At 53.2% G+C, this 18,644-nt stretch overlaps 8 protein-coding genes across 8 annotated transcripts; 4 read left to right on the forward strand and 4 right to left on the reverse strand.

The window, feature by feature from the left end:
• Positions 1-4,554: 4,554 nt before the first annotated feature.
• On the forward strand, positions 4,555-5,805 carry SCP_0803620 (hypothetical protein; the record flags this gene model as incomplete). The annotated part of the gene is made up of 1 exon (XM_027760952.1): positions 4,555-5,805. One exon carries the CDS (start codon positions 4,555-4,557, stop codon positions 5,803-5,805), a length of 1,251 nt encoding a protein of 416 aa, XP_027616753.1.
• Positions 5,806-6,614: 809 nt separating this feature from the next.
• SCP_0803630 (hypothetical protein) lies at positions 6,615-7,025 on the forward strand (the record flags this gene model as incomplete). Its single annotated transcript, XM_027760953.1, has 1 exon — positions 6,615-7,025. The coding sequence occupies one exon, from the start codon at positions 6,615-6,617 to the stop codon at positions 7,023-7,025; it is 411 nt and encodes a 136-aa protein (XP_027616754.1).
• A 372-nt stretch (positions 7,026-7,397) lies between these two features.
• SCP_0803640 (hypothetical protein) lies at positions 7,398-8,606 on the forward strand (the record flags this gene model as incomplete). The annotated part of the gene is made up of 4 exons (XM_027760954.1): positions 7,398-7,647; positions 7,696-7,752; positions 7,806-8,260; positions 8,310-8,606. 4 exons carry the CDS (start codon positions 7,398-7,400, stop codon positions 8,604-8,606), a joined length of 1,059 nt encoding a protein of 352 aa, XP_027616755.1.
• An 825-nt stretch (positions 8,607-9,431) lies between these two features.
• On the forward strand, positions 9,432-9,751 carry SCP_0803650 (hypothetical protein; the record flags this gene model as incomplete). The annotated part of the gene is made up of 3 exons (XM_027760955.1): positions 9,432-9,568; positions 9,627-9,674; positions 9,736-9,751. 3 exons carry the CDS (start codon positions 9,432-9,434, stop codon positions 9,749-9,751), a joined length of 201 nt encoding a protein of 66 aa, XP_027616756.1.
• A 1,274-nt stretch (positions 9,752-11,025) lies between these two features.
• SCP_0803660 (hypothetical protein) lies at positions 11,026-13,317 on the reverse strand (the record flags this gene model as incomplete). Its single annotated transcript, XM_027760956.1, has 5 exons — positions 11,026-11,462; positions 12,129-12,237; positions 12,312-12,524; positions 12,575-13,183; positions 13,246-13,317. 5 exons carry the CDS (start codon positions 13,315-13,317, stop codon positions 11,026-11,028), a joined length of 1,440 nt encoding a protein of 479 aa, XP_027616757.1.
• A 448-nt stretch (positions 13,318-13,765) lies between these two features.
• SCP_0803670 (hypothetical protein) lies at positions 13,766-14,085 on the reverse strand (the record flags this gene model as incomplete). The annotated part of the gene is made up of 2 exons (XM_027760957.1): positions 13,766-13,837; positions 13,900-14,085. The coding sequence occupies 2 exons, from the start codon at positions 14,083-14,085 to the stop codon at positions 13,766-13,768; spliced, it is 258 nt and encodes an 85-aa protein (XP_027616758.1).
• A 1,417-nt stretch (positions 14,086-15,502) lies between these two features.
• SCP_0803680 (hypothetical protein) lies at positions 15,503-15,876 on the reverse strand (the record flags this gene model as incomplete). Its single annotated transcript, XM_027760958.1, has 3 exons — positions 15,503-15,525; positions 15,590-15,653; positions 15,712-15,876. The coding sequence occupies 3 exons, from the start codon at positions 15,874-15,876 to the stop codon at positions 15,503-15,505; spliced, it is 252 nt and encodes an 83-aa protein (XP_027616759.1).
• A 644-nt stretch (positions 15,877-16,520) lies between these two features.
• Positions 16,521-18,297, reverse strand: SCP_0803690 (predicted protein; the record flags this gene model as incomplete). The annotated part of the gene is made up of 3 exons (XM_027760959.1): positions 16,521-16,545; positions 16,606-17,140; positions 17,193-18,297. The coding sequence occupies 3 exons, from the start codon at positions 18,295-18,297 to the stop codon at positions 16,521-16,523; spliced, it is 1,665 nt and encodes a 554-aa protein (XP_027616760.1).
• Between the last annotated feature and the right edge of the window lie 347 nt (positions 18,298-18,644).

Consider the following 18,644-nt stretch of genomic DNA (forward strand, 5'->3'; position numbering starts at 1 on the left):
TGTAAGCCATCTTGTCTATGTCTGATTGTCCCATGCATTCAGATCTAGAAGACTTTATGGTATCTGCCCTCTGGATTCATCTGCCAACCTTACGGGTGTCCGTGCCAATCCCGGATATGGAGCACTTTCCTCGTCTGCACACTCTCTCGCTACAGGGCTTATAAGTCTCCTCACTCCCTGTAATGCCAAGCCGTCTTGCCTGCTTCGGGTTGATACAATTTCATACGCCATCTCCTCCCCACAATTGACAGCTTCCTGGACATGTTAGAGGCATACCCTGGTCTAGGTCGAAACTTTCTCCCCGGACTGCTACATATCCAGATTCAACACGGTATGTCTCCTTCCTCCACTTCGAATATTTCTCTCTGTCCAGGCAGGTCATTGACATGGCGTATAATTTAACTGATTGTCCCTTCTGCTACACAGTACAATAACCAATATTCAATTGATTCATGGCAATAGTATCAACAGCCACGAAGATGCACACTCACTAGAAAACATACTCCCTCATAATACGGGAAGGGTTTCCATGAGGCTCAGTTCGTCCAGCTCATTCGCGCCGCCGGTCACTTAAGGTTGAAGCGTACGCAAAGCCGGATGTCCGTATTCTGCGTGTGGATTTGTGGCATGATCAGATATCGTCTCTTATCATCCCCCTTGATCTCTGGAAGGCCGCACGAATTTTCAAAAACTCGCCTGTGAGGTCTTATGCGACCTACAGAAGGTGTCGGAGTCGGACCGGCGTTAATTTCTCCGCCATTTCCCGCTGGACAGGTAGGAGGTGGGGAACTATGGCGAATATTTCCGATCTCCAGACAGTCCCAATGACGGATTGATCTTCCTCGCCTGCCAAATCTCGCGATCTCCGGAGCTACTCTGTACGACGGTACCGCCGCTGCCATGACTGATTGTCTCACTGTAGGCGCGGAGCGCAAACGCGGGATGCAGGGTCTTTCTCTCGTCGAATCTCGGGACCCGGAGCTCAAACTCGCATAGAAGGTTGTAGAGCTTACTGATGCAGTCTCGGACTCCTTGCCGTGGAGGGCGTAGAATTCCACAGGGTACGACTTCATTTCTGAAAACTCAAAATTTCACTGGGATTTTATGGTGGGTGATCAGGTCGTTATGTTCCTGTTCGCGGTTCATTGTGTTTTATCTTAATTTGTGGTAAATTTTCACGTTTTGACCTCGTACTTAACTGGATGAGTATGACCACCATAACTTAGAGCATATTAACGTTCACTACATATTACTAAGATATGCCTCATTCATACGCGACCACTCCACGTGGCAACTGATTTGCATTCTCTTCGACAACAACATTAATTAAAGAAAATCGGTTCCAGCAGAAATTATGGTATTCGCCATAGCTAAAATCGTGCGGGAACCGATTATTCAGAGCGTCGAGGTGCGAGGAGGAGAATGGACAAAACCGGCCACGTGGTAGGAGTCGTGTATGAATGAGGCATATCTTATCTACTTCCCGTCCTGTATTGTGAATCGGGGTTTGGCCACGCCTCTCCGATGACAAGATCGCTTCTACATATTCTCTTGATGGAACCACTGATGACGGTTGCTTGCAAGGCCAGAGAGGTTGAAACGTTGAAGGGCCAACCGCTCGGAACTTGAGAAAATCACGTGATCGCATTGAAACGCATCCATAAACCACAACAGTCGTCAACAACTGTTGCGCGCTTGCTCTCCGAAGCCTAACCTGCCTGAGTGCGTGAGGCCACTACTACTGGGTCATTCGTCTAGTAGCAAGTCCTATCCGTTGAACTTTTGTGGAACATAGTCTCTCATTCGTGGGACGCTACCTTGCTCCACTAGTAACATCTTAACTGACTTGTGCGTTGCATGACGAAAACTCTGATATTGCAATGATACTGATTTGTATGCAAGTTTGTCAGCACTTGAATGCAATCCTTTGACTCACATGTTGGACACCGTCTTTCCAAAGTTTCCCCCTCCCCTTAGTATTTCAAGCGATAACGCGACCTTGTCTGTCCAAGAGAATCAGCAGTATCACACCAGGTTTCTCAAGAATGCTTATTTGCCTATCAATCGACTTCCCGATGAACTGCTCGTGAATATCGTTCACGCTTACAAGGAGGGATATGATTTTAGACAACGCATCTCGCACCAGTGGTGGAAGCTTACAGAAGTTTGTCGTTATTGGCACGCCGTCATGGTTGATTTGCCTATATTGTGGACCGACATAGACGTGGGACTAGGTATACCCTTCTTGCATCTCTGGCTGGAGCGTTCGAAAAGTGCATTGGTCGATGTCAAGTTTGAAGACAACAGTTGGCCGGATATCCCTCCCTCCATTCACGAGGACATAGTGTCAATGCTTCTGCCTGTTAGACACCGTATACGGAACCTGCATTTGACATCGATCACGAAGCCTGCCATCGAGAAGTTGCTCTCCCAATTTACCCTTACGATGCCGAAGCTGGAGGGACTTTTCATCTTTCCCAGGAGTATTCCTCCTTAACGATGCTCGAAGGGCAGCTGCGCTCCAGAGTTGCCGTTGATTGTACGTGTTCTCGCCATGTTTTGTGTATATCCCCTTCTAACTTAGGATGTTTGACTCCTATGTGGACCAGGTTTCGTGATTATGATTATTTGGGGCCTTGTGCAAACCGCGGCCTGACACTCGTGGACCAACGCTGTAGTTTTGCTAAGGCTTATTCCTTTCTTAACTCCAGTCATGACGCTTTAGCGCAAGGAGACGACAGTCACTGCTGCCATCCACAGTTGATACTTCCACGTCATCCACGGCGTGATCAGGGCCCTGAAGCTGTACCATCACTGCCGCAGTCTTCACTGGCACTGGCATATTGGATAGAGCGTTAATCTTGTGTGCGGAGTCCTCGTCCACTTGTCTTATTCGAAAGAGCTTGTTAGCAATCACATAGATCTAATTCCTGTGACTGCTGCGAAATGTCTCATAAGCAAACGCCGCGGGTGCATCGCGGTAATATTAAGTCGGCAATTGCCCGGCGCGTGTAGACCTGTGTAGACGTGTGCACGGTAGCCGCCCATGTCAATCACAGTAGGGCAGGACCCCTGACTATAGGTGGAGAGGCCTGATGACTTATCCGGACGAAATTTGGGATTTTTGAGGCCTTAGGCCTGATCTCATCCGGACGTCGGAGGGCCCTGAAGGCCTCCGGAGGTGATCTCATGTCCGGCAGTTCCTGTCAGTTTCGGCGAAGGCCTGATCCTCAGCCGGCCATCCACGCCCCGGAAGCCGACAAGCGCCGACCTCGAGCCGGCGGCGGAGCCGCCGCCTCTCAGAAGCGCCCATACCTGCCTTATATAGGCGGTCGGCTGCCGAAAAGCCTGATGCGGTACCCGGACAGGAGCCCAAAAATTGGACGAAGGTCTGATCTCATCCGGAAGTATGGGCCAAAAAATCACAAAATTTCTCCGGATGTTTGGGGCTGATTTTCGGAATTTTGGATCAGGCCTCTCCACCTATTGTCAGGGGTCCTAGTAGGGCCCAGGCACTCAGGCAACAGTGAGTATTGACTACGATGTAGGACTTGTTGGAGGTCAACTTTCCACGCGAGGTTGGATACAACTTCACCGGTTTCCAGACATGAAACTGATCCTGGACAAGTCGGGAATCATCTTTCACCGAGCTGCACCACTAGTACTATCGGTGGCGCAACCGCGGGACTGCGTGACGCAAGGCGTCCATTAATGTAGGATTTCAGATGCCGACTGCAGCGGCGCACGCAACTCGGCCTAATAAACTCCTCGAGGACTCCTATCTTCCCGAATGGCCAAGCTCTCCTGATCGCATTCGAGGTCGCGGTGATTTTCTGTGCTACGACCGGTGAATTTAGATAGCGAGGAGGAGGTGGCTGGGCTCCTGGTGTATTGCGACTAGCTGCTCTTCAAGGTAAGCTCAATTTTTTTCTTTCAGCCCTCAAATCTTGCGATGGTTTTTATGAAATGATGTTTCTACAATGTAATTTTGTTCTTTAGGAAGCTTCAGTAGACCCCCGTCTCAACTCTGTGATCGACATATCTGAAGTCCTACGTAGATAGCGAACGTGAGTATCAACATTTTTTTCCTATCCGAAACAACGTTGCCTCTTTGAGCCAACGTTGTTTCAGTTGTGGTCGATGGGCCCAATTTCAGACCAATTTCAAACTACAATCATTAATACCGTATCGATGACTTATAAATCCCCCACCGAAACACCACATTGCTCATCTGGTTTGCCAGGCTTCTACATGGTTGCCAAATCTCTGGGGACAAGATGCAATTCAATCTCATCTTGGAACACATCACTCCCTGTCAATCGCCTTCCTCCGGAGCTCTTGGCTGAGATATTCCACAACGTCAAAGCTCATTCAGTCCCAAAGACCTATGCGAACTGGATACGCCTCACTCATATCTGTAGTTACTGGCGTACGGTTGCCCTGGGTACGCCGATACTGTGGACCGACATTGACCTCTCGAAGGATCCACGGGTTTTGCGACATTTTTTACAATATTCCCAGGATGCGGTTTTGGATGTCTATTCATCTGGTTCGATGCCCAACCTACTTTGGGGTACTGTTCCTACTGTTCCACCAGTGATTCTTTACATCCTGCCCCATGCCCATCGCATTCGAAGCTTACGTTGGCTTGGGCTATCTCGCTCTGAGATGCAGATCCTGTTGTCGAACTTGATATTCGCGGCTCCCTCTCTTGAGACCCTGGAGCTTAGCTGCTCCCACCACGGCAAGAGAGATGATCTATTGTTTGCTCCCGCTGAGAACCAATTTCCCCGCATTCGTTCCATCTCCCTCTCAGGAATATTCATCCCGTTATCCCTGTCCATGTTTCGCGGTCTCGTGAGTCTGCAGTTGGGCCACTTGAACTCAAGTCACACTCCATCCATGGATATGCTGCTCGACGTTTTGGAGGCCTGCCCGGATCTGCATGTCCTCTCGATCACGCATCCGCCGCGGAAATCGGCTCAGAATTGGCACTCAAACAGCATCGTCTCACTTCCCAGGCTTTCTCAGCTAGGGATCCTGAACATGTCGCCGGATATGCCGCGTCTTCTCGACTACCTCAGGATATCTGCTCAAACATGCGTGGACATCCGCGGGCAGTCTACCCTCGCGATGAGTGACGAGGAAGCGTGCGCACCCTTCCTCTTTTCTGGGAGGACGCGGCTGCCGAACCTCACAGACGTGACTGATGTCGCGATATCCTTATCCACACTCCTGAGCTTCGATCTAGAGCTCACTGCGACCGCGGCGAGTGCGCAGAAGCTCAGGGTGAGGCTAGCGTACACGCAGTTTTCCCGCTCGGCCCCTTCGAAGGGTGCATCCACGGTTTATCGCGCCTTCGCGCAGCTCTTCGGCTCTTCTCCCGTGCGCAGCCTCTGCACGAGCGGCATGGGTGGGACCGTGGACACATGGCGCGACACGCTCCGGAGCTTCCCCCTTTTGCAGCGTCTGCACGTCCAGTTCATCGGCGCGGAGGAAGCGGTCTCCCTCCTGCGGTGCCTCGCAGGGGAGGCGGAGGAAGAGCTCGTGTGTCCCGAGTTAGTGCACCTCGGTTTGCCGAACCACCTCGACCCGCAGCTCCTTGCGGCCGTTGTCGTGTGTCTGGACAGACGTGCGGCGCGCGGTTGCAGGCTGGGCACGTTCTCATGGAGGATACTAAATGGGTCCCGCCAGCGTTTCAGGCTGAAGATGGAGACGATAGAGATGATCAAGAGGAAGGTCGAGGTATTCGAATGCGATGCGTCGGAGGCTCGGAGGAGCGTATCGGCTGCTATACTATTGTGATATGCAGACATGCGCAGGTACGTGCAGTATGGCTGCCATGTGATCGGTTTCTAGCAGGCCAAGGCTGACGGTGAGTTGCGATCCTAGGACAGTTGGCTGATCTGTTTTGTAGACCTTGTTGGTTTCTTGGATTTGTTTTCTCAGATGTTGTACAGTGCTATGACGGGTTCGACTGGAGAGTGTGGTCTTTTTTACTGCTCTTTTCGAAATGATGCGGGATCGCAAAAACCGCGAAGCTGCCTCTCAGCATCACTGCAGCCAAACTGCTCAGTAAATAACTCACAGTCGTCAGCAGCTTGCGATCATTACTTGATACATCAGTATGCCAGGGAGGTGCTTAGTTGATTCGCAGGGGTCCATGTGACTGCTAGTATTGCCCCTTAAACTACTCGAGAAGCGCATGCTTATCAGCATGCACTAACCTCGCGATGCAGGTCGGTCAAAGTGATTTTGTATTCTTGCTGTATCACTACAGATCGAGAGCTACGTATTGTGCAGAGCGTGGCATATTTACCAATCAAATACACAACATATATCGTGTGAGACTCTCACAGGCAAACAACAGATTGTCTCATCGAGAACGGTGTATTTTCCAGTTCCAGACATTCTGTACCACTACTGTACCACTACGTCGCTAGAAATGTACGAGTCGAACACAATGAGTCATGTTCTCTTACACATACTCATATGGTGCTTTCTCACTGCAATGATTCTCAGGGGTAGAAAGGGGTTGCTGTCGTACACTGCTGTGGAATTATGGGGGAGGTCATGTTTGTCCCTCACATCGTCCCTTCACCGCCACGCCCAATATGTCTGAGAATGCCGTGGATTCACAAGAATACGGCCGCCTCGTTCGGCGGATCAAGACGCTCACGACAGTACTCTACACACTCCAGCTTTCTCTCAAGGCGCCACGGAACATTGCAGGCCCGCAGTCGGGACACACAAAAACATATTACCACATTGCCACTCTACTTGGCGGTGGAATTCAGGCTACTGACGATGCCCACGGTTCGAAGGTTATTGCCGTGACGGGAAAATCTACTTCTGAAGGCACATTGGTGGTGATCAGCGAACAGGACAGTAACTGGGATACTCCTGTGAATATGCTCGCAGCATCGCAAGACTCTCAACCGCTACAGGAGTTGGCGGGAGCGTTGGATATAGATTGGGTCCATCCCAGCAAGAAGACTTTGCACAGTCTTGGAAGCTCCAAGTAAGTTTCGACAGCCAATCTCGAGTAGACTTGATCTCCTCATCGCTTTATAGTGATTTGGAGGTCGGCATCGCATTGAAAGAGCACGCAAGAGACGTAATTGCAGCACTCCGGGAGATACCGCCACGAAGTGATCCTTCTTTCACGACTTGTCTCACTTCCTTCCTACGGCTCATTTCCAGGCGATCCTGCATGAGGATGCTGCAACGCTGCGAAATGAGGCACAAAATCTGGGCTGTGGATGTATTCGATATTCTCAAATGTTGGACTCCCCAGCGTGGGAGATATTCTTGCCGAGAAGTTCATACCGGCTTCGTCGGTTGGCGGAGCTCTACAGGAATCCGACGTACCACTGGTCCGTCGACAGGACCAGGATATGTATGTTGTCAATACCGAGACGGCTGCGTCCTGGGTTTGGGCACTTGCAGAGCACTTGTCCAAAGCCGACGATTCTCTGGAATCTATCGATAGCGCCATCCGAGAAAGTCACCAGCAGTTGAACGGGGACACATTGGACAAGGTGGTAGATATTCATGCCCACATTGACAAGCTCCTATCCACTCAAGTATATGAATCAATCTTCAAGTTACCCTGTCTCGCGCTACGTTTGTACAACGCGCAAATCAGTAAGTTCTCTACTATTCCCCATTATTACCTGACTCATAGCTCGGTAGTCTGGCAGAGGGACTTGCAGAAGGAGGTCAGTCTGAGGGACCAACAGATTTACGAAGGTACCTGATAATGTCTCTGCCGCTTTTCCGGCTATGTACTGATAGCTCTATAGAAATACAGGCATTGGATCCCGAATTGGAATTGGGTCCCGGAAAGGTATTGAGTTTAGGAAAGGATACTTTTCCTCTCAGATACATCCGCATGCTGGTGGCATGGCATACCGCTGTCCATTTCTTCACATCCCATAACGTTCTGTTGACCGGCCGGCCCCTGCAGTTCGCCCTTATTCGCATCCCACACCCCGACGGAGATATGGAGTCGGTGGAAGACGTGATTAATGACGAATTTCTAGCCTCGGTTATGCAGCGATTCTTCCCTCCGGGTGTGCATGTGTCGGATATCGCGACGGAGACCATTTTGAAGAATCTTCGGTATGCGATTCCTCAAATCAAGAGTTTCCGAGGCTCAGTACACTGCGAGGCCATTCTCATGGCCATCAAGGCCATGTCGAATTCCGGAATTGCATCATCTGGCATTGACATGTCCGCCAAAATGGCAATCTTCCAAGTGCGTCATAAGTTGCCTTCCTGCATGCATGACCCCTGACTCATTCTAGGACATTGACAATGTCATCGGTGTTGCTAAGAAATGCTGTTGGTGCTGCAATTGGCTGGGTGAGAATCTTCCTGTGCCAATGCAGGAATGTTTCATCTTACCGGGCTCCCATGGTATGATATTCCCCTGGTCTCCTCCGAGATTCGGAATTCCTCTAGCGACCTTGGCATCATTGGAGCGAGAGCTTATGCATAAGCTGCAATTGGTGTTCATGAAGCTGGGTGTGATTGTCATAGAGGACATATTATTACAAGTGCGTCAGTCATCTCGGGAGCCGGAAGTCGGCCATTGTCCCTAGCTTTGTCCGGCGGACGATCTAAGCCGAAGCGGAGTACGAGAAAGATATACCTCGGAGGTAGCATTTGGGTTCCTTGCTTGCGGTGACTGGACGTTGTCTTTCATGAATCAGCCATCTTATAATTAATGCCCACAATCTCCATCACAGTTTTACCGTGGTGGCTATATTTAGTGGGAGTCCTTGTACGTTAGTGGTTCGTCTTCATGCATTCATGCTCCTTGCACTACAGTTAGTCTCCCAAAGGCAGACCGACACTGTGCTTCAACCTTCGTTCCTCAGGATATCCATGCCTGGTGTCTGCTATCTATAAGGATACAGACTTGACGGTAACTATCAGGTATCGCATCAAGAGTGATTTCATTCCATTTTGTTGGAGAAGCCCGATTTGACTCCTTTGTCGTATGTTTTTTTTTTCCTTTGTTCCTCGCCGCCTTGCTATCATAATGCAGTCGCCGCAGGATTTCTGATACGCCGCACAGTCCTTGCGATCTCCATTGTAACCGCTCCGTTCATTGTCCTCGTCCGCCACCACAATGATGGATGGGGATGGGGAAACGCGCCTCTCCAACTATTTAAGGGCTACGGCGAGAATGCCCATTCTCATTACCTTCCGCTCGTCGCTCAATGGTGGATTCGCTCTGCAATGACCTGCGCTACGAATTTTCTGCGTCTTATATTTATCTTCAATTCGTTTCGCTCATATTCGTCTTGTCGCACCGCAAGAGAGTGGATGTCCTTCCGCGCCTCCCTGGCGCCGCTCACGGAAGAAGGCCGAACAAATGTGCAGATGCATGCCTACTCCTTCAAAGACACCCCCTCACAATCATGTGCTACATCATGACTCTCGGAATGGTGGGGGGCAGTTACATGGCACCTGCGGACACGAACTCGTGGCCGCATCAGCATCGTCGTCTCCGCTCTACATGCAACGACACAATCGATGTTAAGCCAATGCAGATGCAGTAAGTCCAGCCCAGCTTCGCCGATTCAACCTTGCATGACTCACTCGAACTGAACCAGCCATGTCCCGCCCAGCGTGGAAGGCCAGCCCAGAAAATGCCGGACCCCGTACGTCCATTGAGCATATGTGCCTCCATGACGGTCTCTGACGTCGATCCGTCTTGCCAAGACACCCCGCTGCGTAAAGCGCCGAAACTCCATGACGGCGCTCGATATAACGAACCCCTCTCTGACGCTTTCCGGTAGCTCGCGTTCAGATGAACTTACCACAGCAGCGGGGAGAAAGTGGGTCACCATACCCGGGGTGCTGTGCCTGCCCTGTGCTATGTGGATTAGAAAGCCACACCGGTCGCCGATGCAGGCACCGGCAGTGTCGGTCCTGGAACTTCCACTAGGCTCCCGCTCCGCGCTGCGCCCCGCAGGTCAGAGACTCACCTCCTCCCTCTAACTGTGCGACGTGCTGTATGAGAGAAGGTGCACTGGGTTTCGAGGTGCCCCCCTCCCCCCCAAATTCAGCTCTGATTCTGTGCTGTTGCAATCAGTTGGGATCTCCTCCTAATGCTGGATGAACGCGCGTTGATGGACCGTGTGGTATATGGTTCGGACGGGTGCTTTGGGGCCTGCCTCGCTGGCCAGAGACGCTGATCTGTCGAGAGCGTCTTGACAGATCGGTGCCCCCGACCGGCGAGGACGGTGCGCGGGCACTTGCCGACGTTGATGCTTCCGTTTCTCGATGTGCGGCGGCGGGGGCGGGGGGTTTGTATCGTTCGGTGCGTCCTCGATGGGAGTGCTTTTGCTTTTCTTTTTCTGTGTGTTTCTGTTTATGAGTCATAACGCGGTGTGCCCGCCGAGCGATACGACTCGGACATGTAAGCGGCATTATTCCTCGCCGTGAGTGTTTCGGACTGGACACCGCGGCCCCATCGTTGTCATTCTGACACTGCGGATGCGGCCTGGATCGATTTTGGTGCTGTTTTCTTTCTCCATCATTCCATCCGGCCTCGAGGCCTCACCGTCGGAATACACACCGCATGCTTGTCATGCATATGCTCGCACTCGCCATCGCACACCGATTGCCACGATGCAGTATCAGATGTTCAGCCACCGGCGGTAGGCAGCACAGCAGACAGCGGACAGCGATAGTATCAATTGCAAGCAACCTCGACTCTAATCTCCACATCTACAGTACTGACCTACAGAGCAAGATTGTGTACACTACTACCCAGCAAAGCATGTAAAGAGGTTCAATTGCAACTTGAAGCACCACACGCGAATCATACCCGCAATGAATAATTACGCGACGCGATCCTAGCGTACACCACCCACCTCTCGCAAGACAACCACGCACACAGACAGCAGAGCAAACGCAAACGCGATACCAGCACAAGGCGCACGCACCGTCAAGATCCCAAGTTCACGCCCGAGAAAAAAACGCGCCCCAAGAAGACAACGCAGCAAATTAGCACGGCGGGCCCCGCTCCACCTCGCGCCTGATCATCTCCGCCCACGCGGTCACAAAATACAGCACGCCCGCAGGAAGCGCGCACTTGCGCCCGACCTCCGCCCAGTCCCACCGCCGGCGCCGCCCGCGCTTCCACTCCAGCTCGTCCTGCGCGCCGCCCGCGATGACGTTCCCCAGCGCGGACGCGAGCGCCGAGAGGGGCGAGTCGTGTTGCGCGTGCGCGTGAGACGGGTGTAGGGGGCGGGAATGCGAGGCCGCGAGCGCGGGCGGCGGAGGCGGATGCGGCAGGGGCGCCGGCGCGATGTTGGAGGTGACCCAGAGCTGGATGCTCCGCGAGCAGCACGTCGTCGTGCCCACCACCGCCCAGCACAGCGCCGGCCGCTTCTCGTAATCCAGCAGCGTCAACGTCAGGTGCGTCGCCGGCCAGCAGATCGCTAGCACAGAGAAAAACGAGAATTGGCAGCAGAATGTGTGAAGAACAGGCCAAATTCGGCATTGGATGTGGACGAGCATGTGGAGAGTGAATAGATCAGTACTCTTGTCGTGTAATTCAGACTAGCGGGTTCAGAGAGTAATGTGAAAGAAACCAAGTCGGTGCTAACGTGACGCAGCGACACTCAACATTCCATGCTTCATGGCATAACGAGCCCACATCGGACCAAACTCCATAGAGTTTGGGCCATAGAAATCGCGGAGAATGGGACTAGCGCCACAGAAATGATTATCGGCTGAATCCAGCCAGTATTACGTCGCACGACACGCCGACGGAAAATGCAGACGAAGAGCAGAGGATGGAAGTGCCGCAGAAATGGTCATCGGGAGAATCGAACATGCACCTTGTTACACGACTGGCTGGCGAGCAACGCGACACAGACGACAGAGTGCAAGACGAAAGCTCGGGACAGACTAGTAGTCCCGATGGATGTAACGAGTAAACCAGATTCACAGGAAATGGTCCGGAAGAAACGAATAGAATATCGCCTTGTGCACCTCACCGATAGACACCAGCGGTCCACATCAAAGTGAAAACGCCCGACCAAATTGGCATCGGAACGCGAAGCGAACTTGGAGAGAACTGGAGAGGATGGAACGCAACTCACCCTGGAGTGCAAAGAGGCGAATGAGCGTGGCGAGCGGGGAATAGTACACACGCCAGCGCTTGAGAAGGCCCGTCGTCATCTGGAGACACTGCCAGCCGGTGAGCACGGCCTACGGTATGTCGTTAAAAAGGCGACCGCATTCGGTTCAGACCCGCATGTACTTGTGAAAACGCGATCGCTTACCCACAACGCCGCGACGAAGAACTCGGCTTTCCAAACGTCGCTCTCCCCTCCCAGACCGAGCATGCAAGCAGAAAGATATACGGTCCCGAACACGGCCGGCACGATGGCAAGGAGACGCGAGAAGGATACGAGGGCGGGCATGACGGCGGACAGGGTATGGGGCAGCGGACGGAGAGACGGCCCAGTTATGCGCGCCGTGGGCAGGTTTCGCGGCTGGGAGAGGTATCAGCCAAAAAAAATTCTGGAAAGACGCATACACTCACGGAATCCTCTCCATCGGTCTCGGTCTCGCCCGCGCATCGCACACCGGGAGCGGTAGTGATGGGCCTGAGGGTATCTTCGCGAGCCTTGCCCTTGCCGAGGATACGCGCCCGCAGGACGCCTGTAAACCCGGTGCTCGCGCTGGCCGATGTGGTATAGAGTATGTCGTCCTCCGACGCGGCAGTATCGTCGGCCGAGTCGTCGCAGTCGGACTGCACGAGGGCACGGCGGGCGCGCTGAGACGGAAGGGGATACTGGGGCTGGCGCAAGTGGGGAGACGAGGCCGCACGTCTGTTGCTTGCTGGGCTAAAGGAGGGCTCGGGCGGGGTGAGGGAGTACGGCGGAGGGCTGCTGCTGGGTGCGCTCATGGCGGAGTGACGGCGGGGTCGGGCTCGTACGCGACAGCGCGTCAGAGGATGAGGCGGAGAAGGCTGGCAGCCAGGATACGGGGGTAGCGGAGGTGGAGGCGGTGGCGGAGCAGAAATCGGAGTGAGAGCGAGGGCGCTGGTGGAGCGTCGAGGAGGAGAGGGCGCGTGCGGAGGGTCGCCTGGCGCCGGGGACAGAGGGAGGAGAAATAAGGCTGGCAGGGAAGGCTGCTGGCGGTGAAGAGACTGTGGAGCGAACATGGTCAGTGGGTAGAATTTCAGGGAGAGACACGAAAGAGAGTGCGTACTTGAGGAAAGCAGGGAGCGAGCAAAGGAAAAGACGGAACGCAGCAGACGCGCGTCGACACCGATGGGAGCATCACGTGGGCTTATCCGCCTCCTAACAATTTCTGGACGCGTCCTCGTCCTCCACCGCCAGCCAACGCGCCCCAGATTTAGCGTGCATATTCCTCGCCAAGGACGCCTCCTCACCCAGCAGATCGGATGCGCACTCCACTGCTATCTCGTACCAATCGACTCTGCGCGAATTCCGCGCTCTTCCTACTTGCGCTGTCCACCTTGTCCAAGTACTGGTCGATCCCTCCTCGGCCGACCAGAGCCCAACATCATCTCGTTCCCCTACTCGCCCTGGTACTCGTTCGGGTGTTCTGCTCTTGGTGGATGGCGCGCTCTGACAATGCACCCTCCCACGTACCTGCTTCCCGATAATCATTCCATCCCCCGTCATCACTCATTCGCCACCATACCTCTCTTTCTGATCTCTCTACTCCCGCTATCTCTCCCCGCCTTCGCTGGTCCCATCGCATGTCAATCGTGCCGTATCGCATTGACCGGGATTGTGTGATCCATGTCCACATCGGAGCGCACGCAGCGCGCGGTCTATTGATCCCTTGTCGTGAGGCGCGCAGATGACGACGAGGGCTGTAGCTTAAGGCACGCACCAGTGAGTCAATCCGACGTTTGTTCGGCAGTGCACCGTCCTCGATGGATGTATGCTCCACCGCTCTGTCCTCCCGGACCGTGTTCGTGTTCGGTCCGACTCCGAGCTGTGGTGCTCGTGCGACACTCCACACTGTATGCTCAGGCCGGAAGCCCGCGTTGGATGTTGCGGACACCAGTACTGACATTTAGGAGACGACTGCTGCGATCGCCCTCGAACATCCACCTTTCGCCCTCGAGCGACCAATTTTCGCCGCATTCCCGGGCAGGGGAACCCTGGAGGCTAGACGACCCCGCGTTGAACGCGTCGGAGTCTTGCCCCTCTCCACGACGCCTCCCCGCATGTCCGTTGCGGCTTCTCCCGGCGCCGTGAGAGGTGGGTGTGTTCCCGTCTGGGCACGAAGTAGACGCGAAAAACCCAGATGCAGCCGTGTAATCGAGGTCGGGAAGAGAAGGGAGCAGCTGAGTGTGGAGAATATCATGATCACAAATATTAAAACATGTCTTGTCCTTCCACTTGCCGCTTTGTGCTTCGAAGTCCGGGAACTTAGAGAGGGACAACAAAGTCCGGGGGAAAGTTAAACGACCACTCGAAAGATGGTAGTCCTCGTTATATACGAGCAACTCGTGCCGACGCAAACTCAGCTCGGCACATTCCTCGACCTCTGATAGGTGCGACACCGAAACGATGGGACGTCTGCTAAGTGGGATGAAGTCGATGACGTAGGGAGTGTAAGTGGTTCACCGTAAGGGGAAAGGGAGTTGCCAGATAAGGTAAGTGTGCCAAGGGACCTCGTCAGCGCTTTGGAAACAACCCGATCACATAAGTCCAACCTCCCTGAGAAGAAAAAATAAGCAAAACATTTCCAGATATGCAGTTGTATGAGGCAGTTGTTTTAAATAAAGTATTCAGTTACACAGCGAGAATCTTTCATGTGTACTTGACTACTGAACCTGGTGCATCAAAACCGAGTCAGCATCGACTGTCTCTATTGCGCCTGCGTTTAAGGGTGTCACTGCTGCCAATAACCCCGCCACACCTCCGTAGACTCTCGATGACCCCCCGGTGCTGCACCATGCGCAACAACGGAAGACATCGGGACCCACGGAGGATGGCGTAGATGGTCAGTGTCATCTTGGAATTGAATGCAAGCCACTCTCATATTGAGGATAAACCCTTCCCCTAATCTCCCAGCATCCAGAGTTCATCTTAGGCCGTACAGAAGAGTCCGCAACCTGAAGCACCACTCAGGTACCTATTCTTGAACACTGGTTTGGTGGCACGCTGATGAGTGAGCGGTCCAGCACACGACCAGAAGTACCACCACCCGCCCGTTCTTGAATGCCATAGTTTGGTGGCACACTGATGTGTGGGTGGTGCAGCGACATCCCACCCCAAGAACGTCCACGGATGCGCACGCGGGATGAAACCCTGAGGAGGACAGCGAGGGCACAGCGACAGTCGCTCTCCAAGTCAGATGACGGTGCACTTGCATAGGTGTGGATAAGCAGTGAGGACCAATAGCCCCGTCGCGCGCGTCGAAGCTAGCAAACCTAGTATCCATGGTGTGGCGGTAATAGCACACCCCAGAACATATGCGATCTTTATCGTAGTTCCCGGGCTGCACCTGGGAGCGAAGGTCAGCCCGAGCAATTGACGCGCAGGAAGGGAGAGGAGTGTGACCCGCTCACCTGCCTTAGGCTGGGCCGCGCCAGTGATGCAGTCGGTCGATCCATAACAGAACATGATACTGTTCTACCATGCAATGTGACGTAAGTGATGATGCCCACGAAGAAGCGACAATGAGCCATACCCCCAGTATTCGTTGGGAATCGAGCGCGTCCACCGCGTCAGGCCCACCATCCGCCAGCGGGACATCCACCATCTTGCAGTTGTTAGAGATGAAGTAGTAGAGCATTTCGACGAGGCAACGGGAGCTCGCAGGGAAGCTATTCGCACGAAGAAAGGTTTGCAGCATTGCGGAGAGACCGTGGACCGTCGTTCACCCCTTATATACAACGACGACGGGCGTGTGTGCATTCTTTCCGGGCTGCATTGTGTGGTGCTAGACCACAAGGTTACGAGACATTGCCGCACACCACAAAGGAGAGCACTGCGGAGGTTCCGCCCGGGAGCGGCGCAAGTACTGTCCACGGACAAAGGAGAACTTACCATAACAAGTCTCGGTTGTCTGAGGGAGGGGCACAATACAGGCGATTTTGATGTCCGTGCTTAGCGTCCTTTGTGTCCCGTAAAAGGCGCATGCACCGCTGAGAGAAGACAAGGAGGCGAATTCGAGGACTTGCAGACCGGAGCTTCGTTTGCGCACGGCAACAGGAATTGATGGTGAGGGCAGGGAAACTTTCTTGTGAAAGCTACTGGAAGCCGCCGACAATTTTACAGACACCGATATTAAATAAAAATTATTCCATCATGGATAATAATCTGGAGAACAAACATACGAAATAACTGACGCCATGACAGATTGAATTGCGCCTGCGAAAGCCGAGAGCCTACGCAGCATCATGATTCTATGAGAATTAGAGAGATGAATCGATGGGAGGATCATATAGCTCACCAGTCGAAGCGCAGAACAGGTGTAGGCGAATCAGACAGGGTTCATCAACAGCCTGGATCAGCGACAAAGCTACAAAGACTAGGTCAATATGATGATGGCCAGACATTCAATCAATATGCATCACAATACCTGAATTTGTCCACCAAGTGCTTCATCATCTTCCTGATCCTGTGGTACAAAATTGCGTCGAAGCCCTTAAGCCGTAACCGCTTCAACCGAGCCCCTACCCTCGCACGCGAGCGCAGACACGCTAGCAGAGCCCCAGCAGAGTGCTGCCCGAACGAAGCTGAAGTATTCACAAGGTCCAAATCCAGCACCTGTAGATGCGGGCAGACGACACGCGGTGGCCGAGGGGGCATTCGTATGTCCAGGGCATGGAACAGCGCACACACATTGCCCGCGTAGCCAACGCCCAAATGCTTCAAGTGCGGAAAGCAGGCCAATGCGTCTACCCAGTCCCTCTCGCGCATGAAGCCCAGGAAGCCAAAGACGCGCAGGGTGCTCACAGGAGCTCCGATGGACGCAAACAGCTCCGTGAATTCGCGGGTGGCTATAGGGAGCAGACTTAATCGATTCAACTCCTCCGGCATCCAATCCGGGAAGATGAAGTTGCATCGCATCTCGAGGCGTACGGACGATTCAGAGCAATCAGGGCTGTCATACGCTACGAACTCGCAAGGTCCCTGACCATCCACATGGAGCGCGATAGCACGGACCTCCGACAAGTTGGTTAGATGGGATGTGTCTTGTGGGATCACGGAGAGGATCGTCCTGGGGAGAGATAGATCCAATCCGGGATCCTCTCCACCCCATGGGTAACGGGCCATCAATAACAGCGGTGATGGTAGCCTGGGGAGGTATAATAAGATGGCTGAGCAGCGCGGAAAGCGTGTCAGCGTTATCTTCGAGAGATAGCCTCTGGAGCCTCGGGAGAGACACAAAGCGAGCGGGATTCGATGTATCTGGTACCTTTGGTCCGCACCAGATTAGTTTCAAGTCCTCCAAAGAAAGACAAGCCTCCAGTGCGTTAAGGACTGTATCCATTGAAGCTGAGTCGTACAGTCGTCCTTGCGGGTCAAAACTGTCATCGCGGAGTTGAATAGCCAAGAAAACTAGATTTTGAAGCAACGCGGACGTCCACAAAATGTAGACTCCTGAAAGAGATAGAGATCGGAGGCGAGGAAACTGGTCACTTGCGGGCTCGAAGGGAACGGGCGCGGATTGAGTAGAGACGAAGACAAAACTGAGGGCCTCTAACTCCGGCATGGGAAAATCCAACGCAGCAAGCACCATCTCCACCGGGGAGCTTGACGGAGCGGAATACCAGGCAAAGAAGTCTGAGAGGTGCAATGAATAGATGTGGCTCGCATGTGGAGATATCATGTCCATAAGTCGGCACACACTGTTGTCGTCCACGAAATGTCTGCCCCCAATTCCTTTGTAGGATAGTTTCACAGGCGCATCGCAAGAACGCTGTAGCTGTAGACGCAGTAAATCAAGATTGCTCGGGATCTCGATATTAGTCCACAACTTCGGCGCCATGATGGAGACTTCGCGCCAGTAGTGACAGACCATGGTGAGATTCAAAAGCATGTGGTGCGACTGCATGGAGTCATCGCAGTTGACATAGGAGAAAATCTCCACCAGCAGCTCATTCGGAAGATGGTTGACAGCGGCAAACGAGTTGTGCAATGCGTTCAGATTTTGCGTGGTTTCATCTTTCTCGCCGGCGAAGTATCCACAAGTCTGCTCCGAAGACAAGTTGTCTGAAGCGACTTCACCAGACTGTGGGAGTTTGAAGGCCGATACTTGCTCAACCATGCCCTACTTGCTGAATACAGAATGCAATCCAGCCATGTCATTTACAGGGTATGAGAGATGGTGCATGCATCCGTACCTGTGTTATTTACAATGCGTCTCAGTGAACGTGAACGTGGCAAGAGACAATCCAGAGGTGGTTAAGAAAGGTGTGCGCCTGCCGATATCCCGTCGTTAACTGGATGGTATACCTTCGGGTGAACAGCGAATGCACTCACAAAGTGGAAACAGATTATGAGTAGTTGAAAAGGTAAGAAGTGCGTCACAGCCAACCTTGTCGTAAGCCCCGTCTTAGGAATCTGGAATTTGGAGTAGTTCTAGACCTGCACCCAGAGCCTCGGAGAAGTCGG

This window comes from Sparassis crispa (assembly GCF_003851025.1).
Source record: "Sparassis crispa DNA, contig_000007F, whole genome shotgun sequence".
Taxonomy (NCBI): domain Eukaryota; kingdom Fungi; phylum Basidiomycota; class Agaricomycetes; order Polyporales; family Sparassidaceae; genus Sparassis; species Sparassis crispa.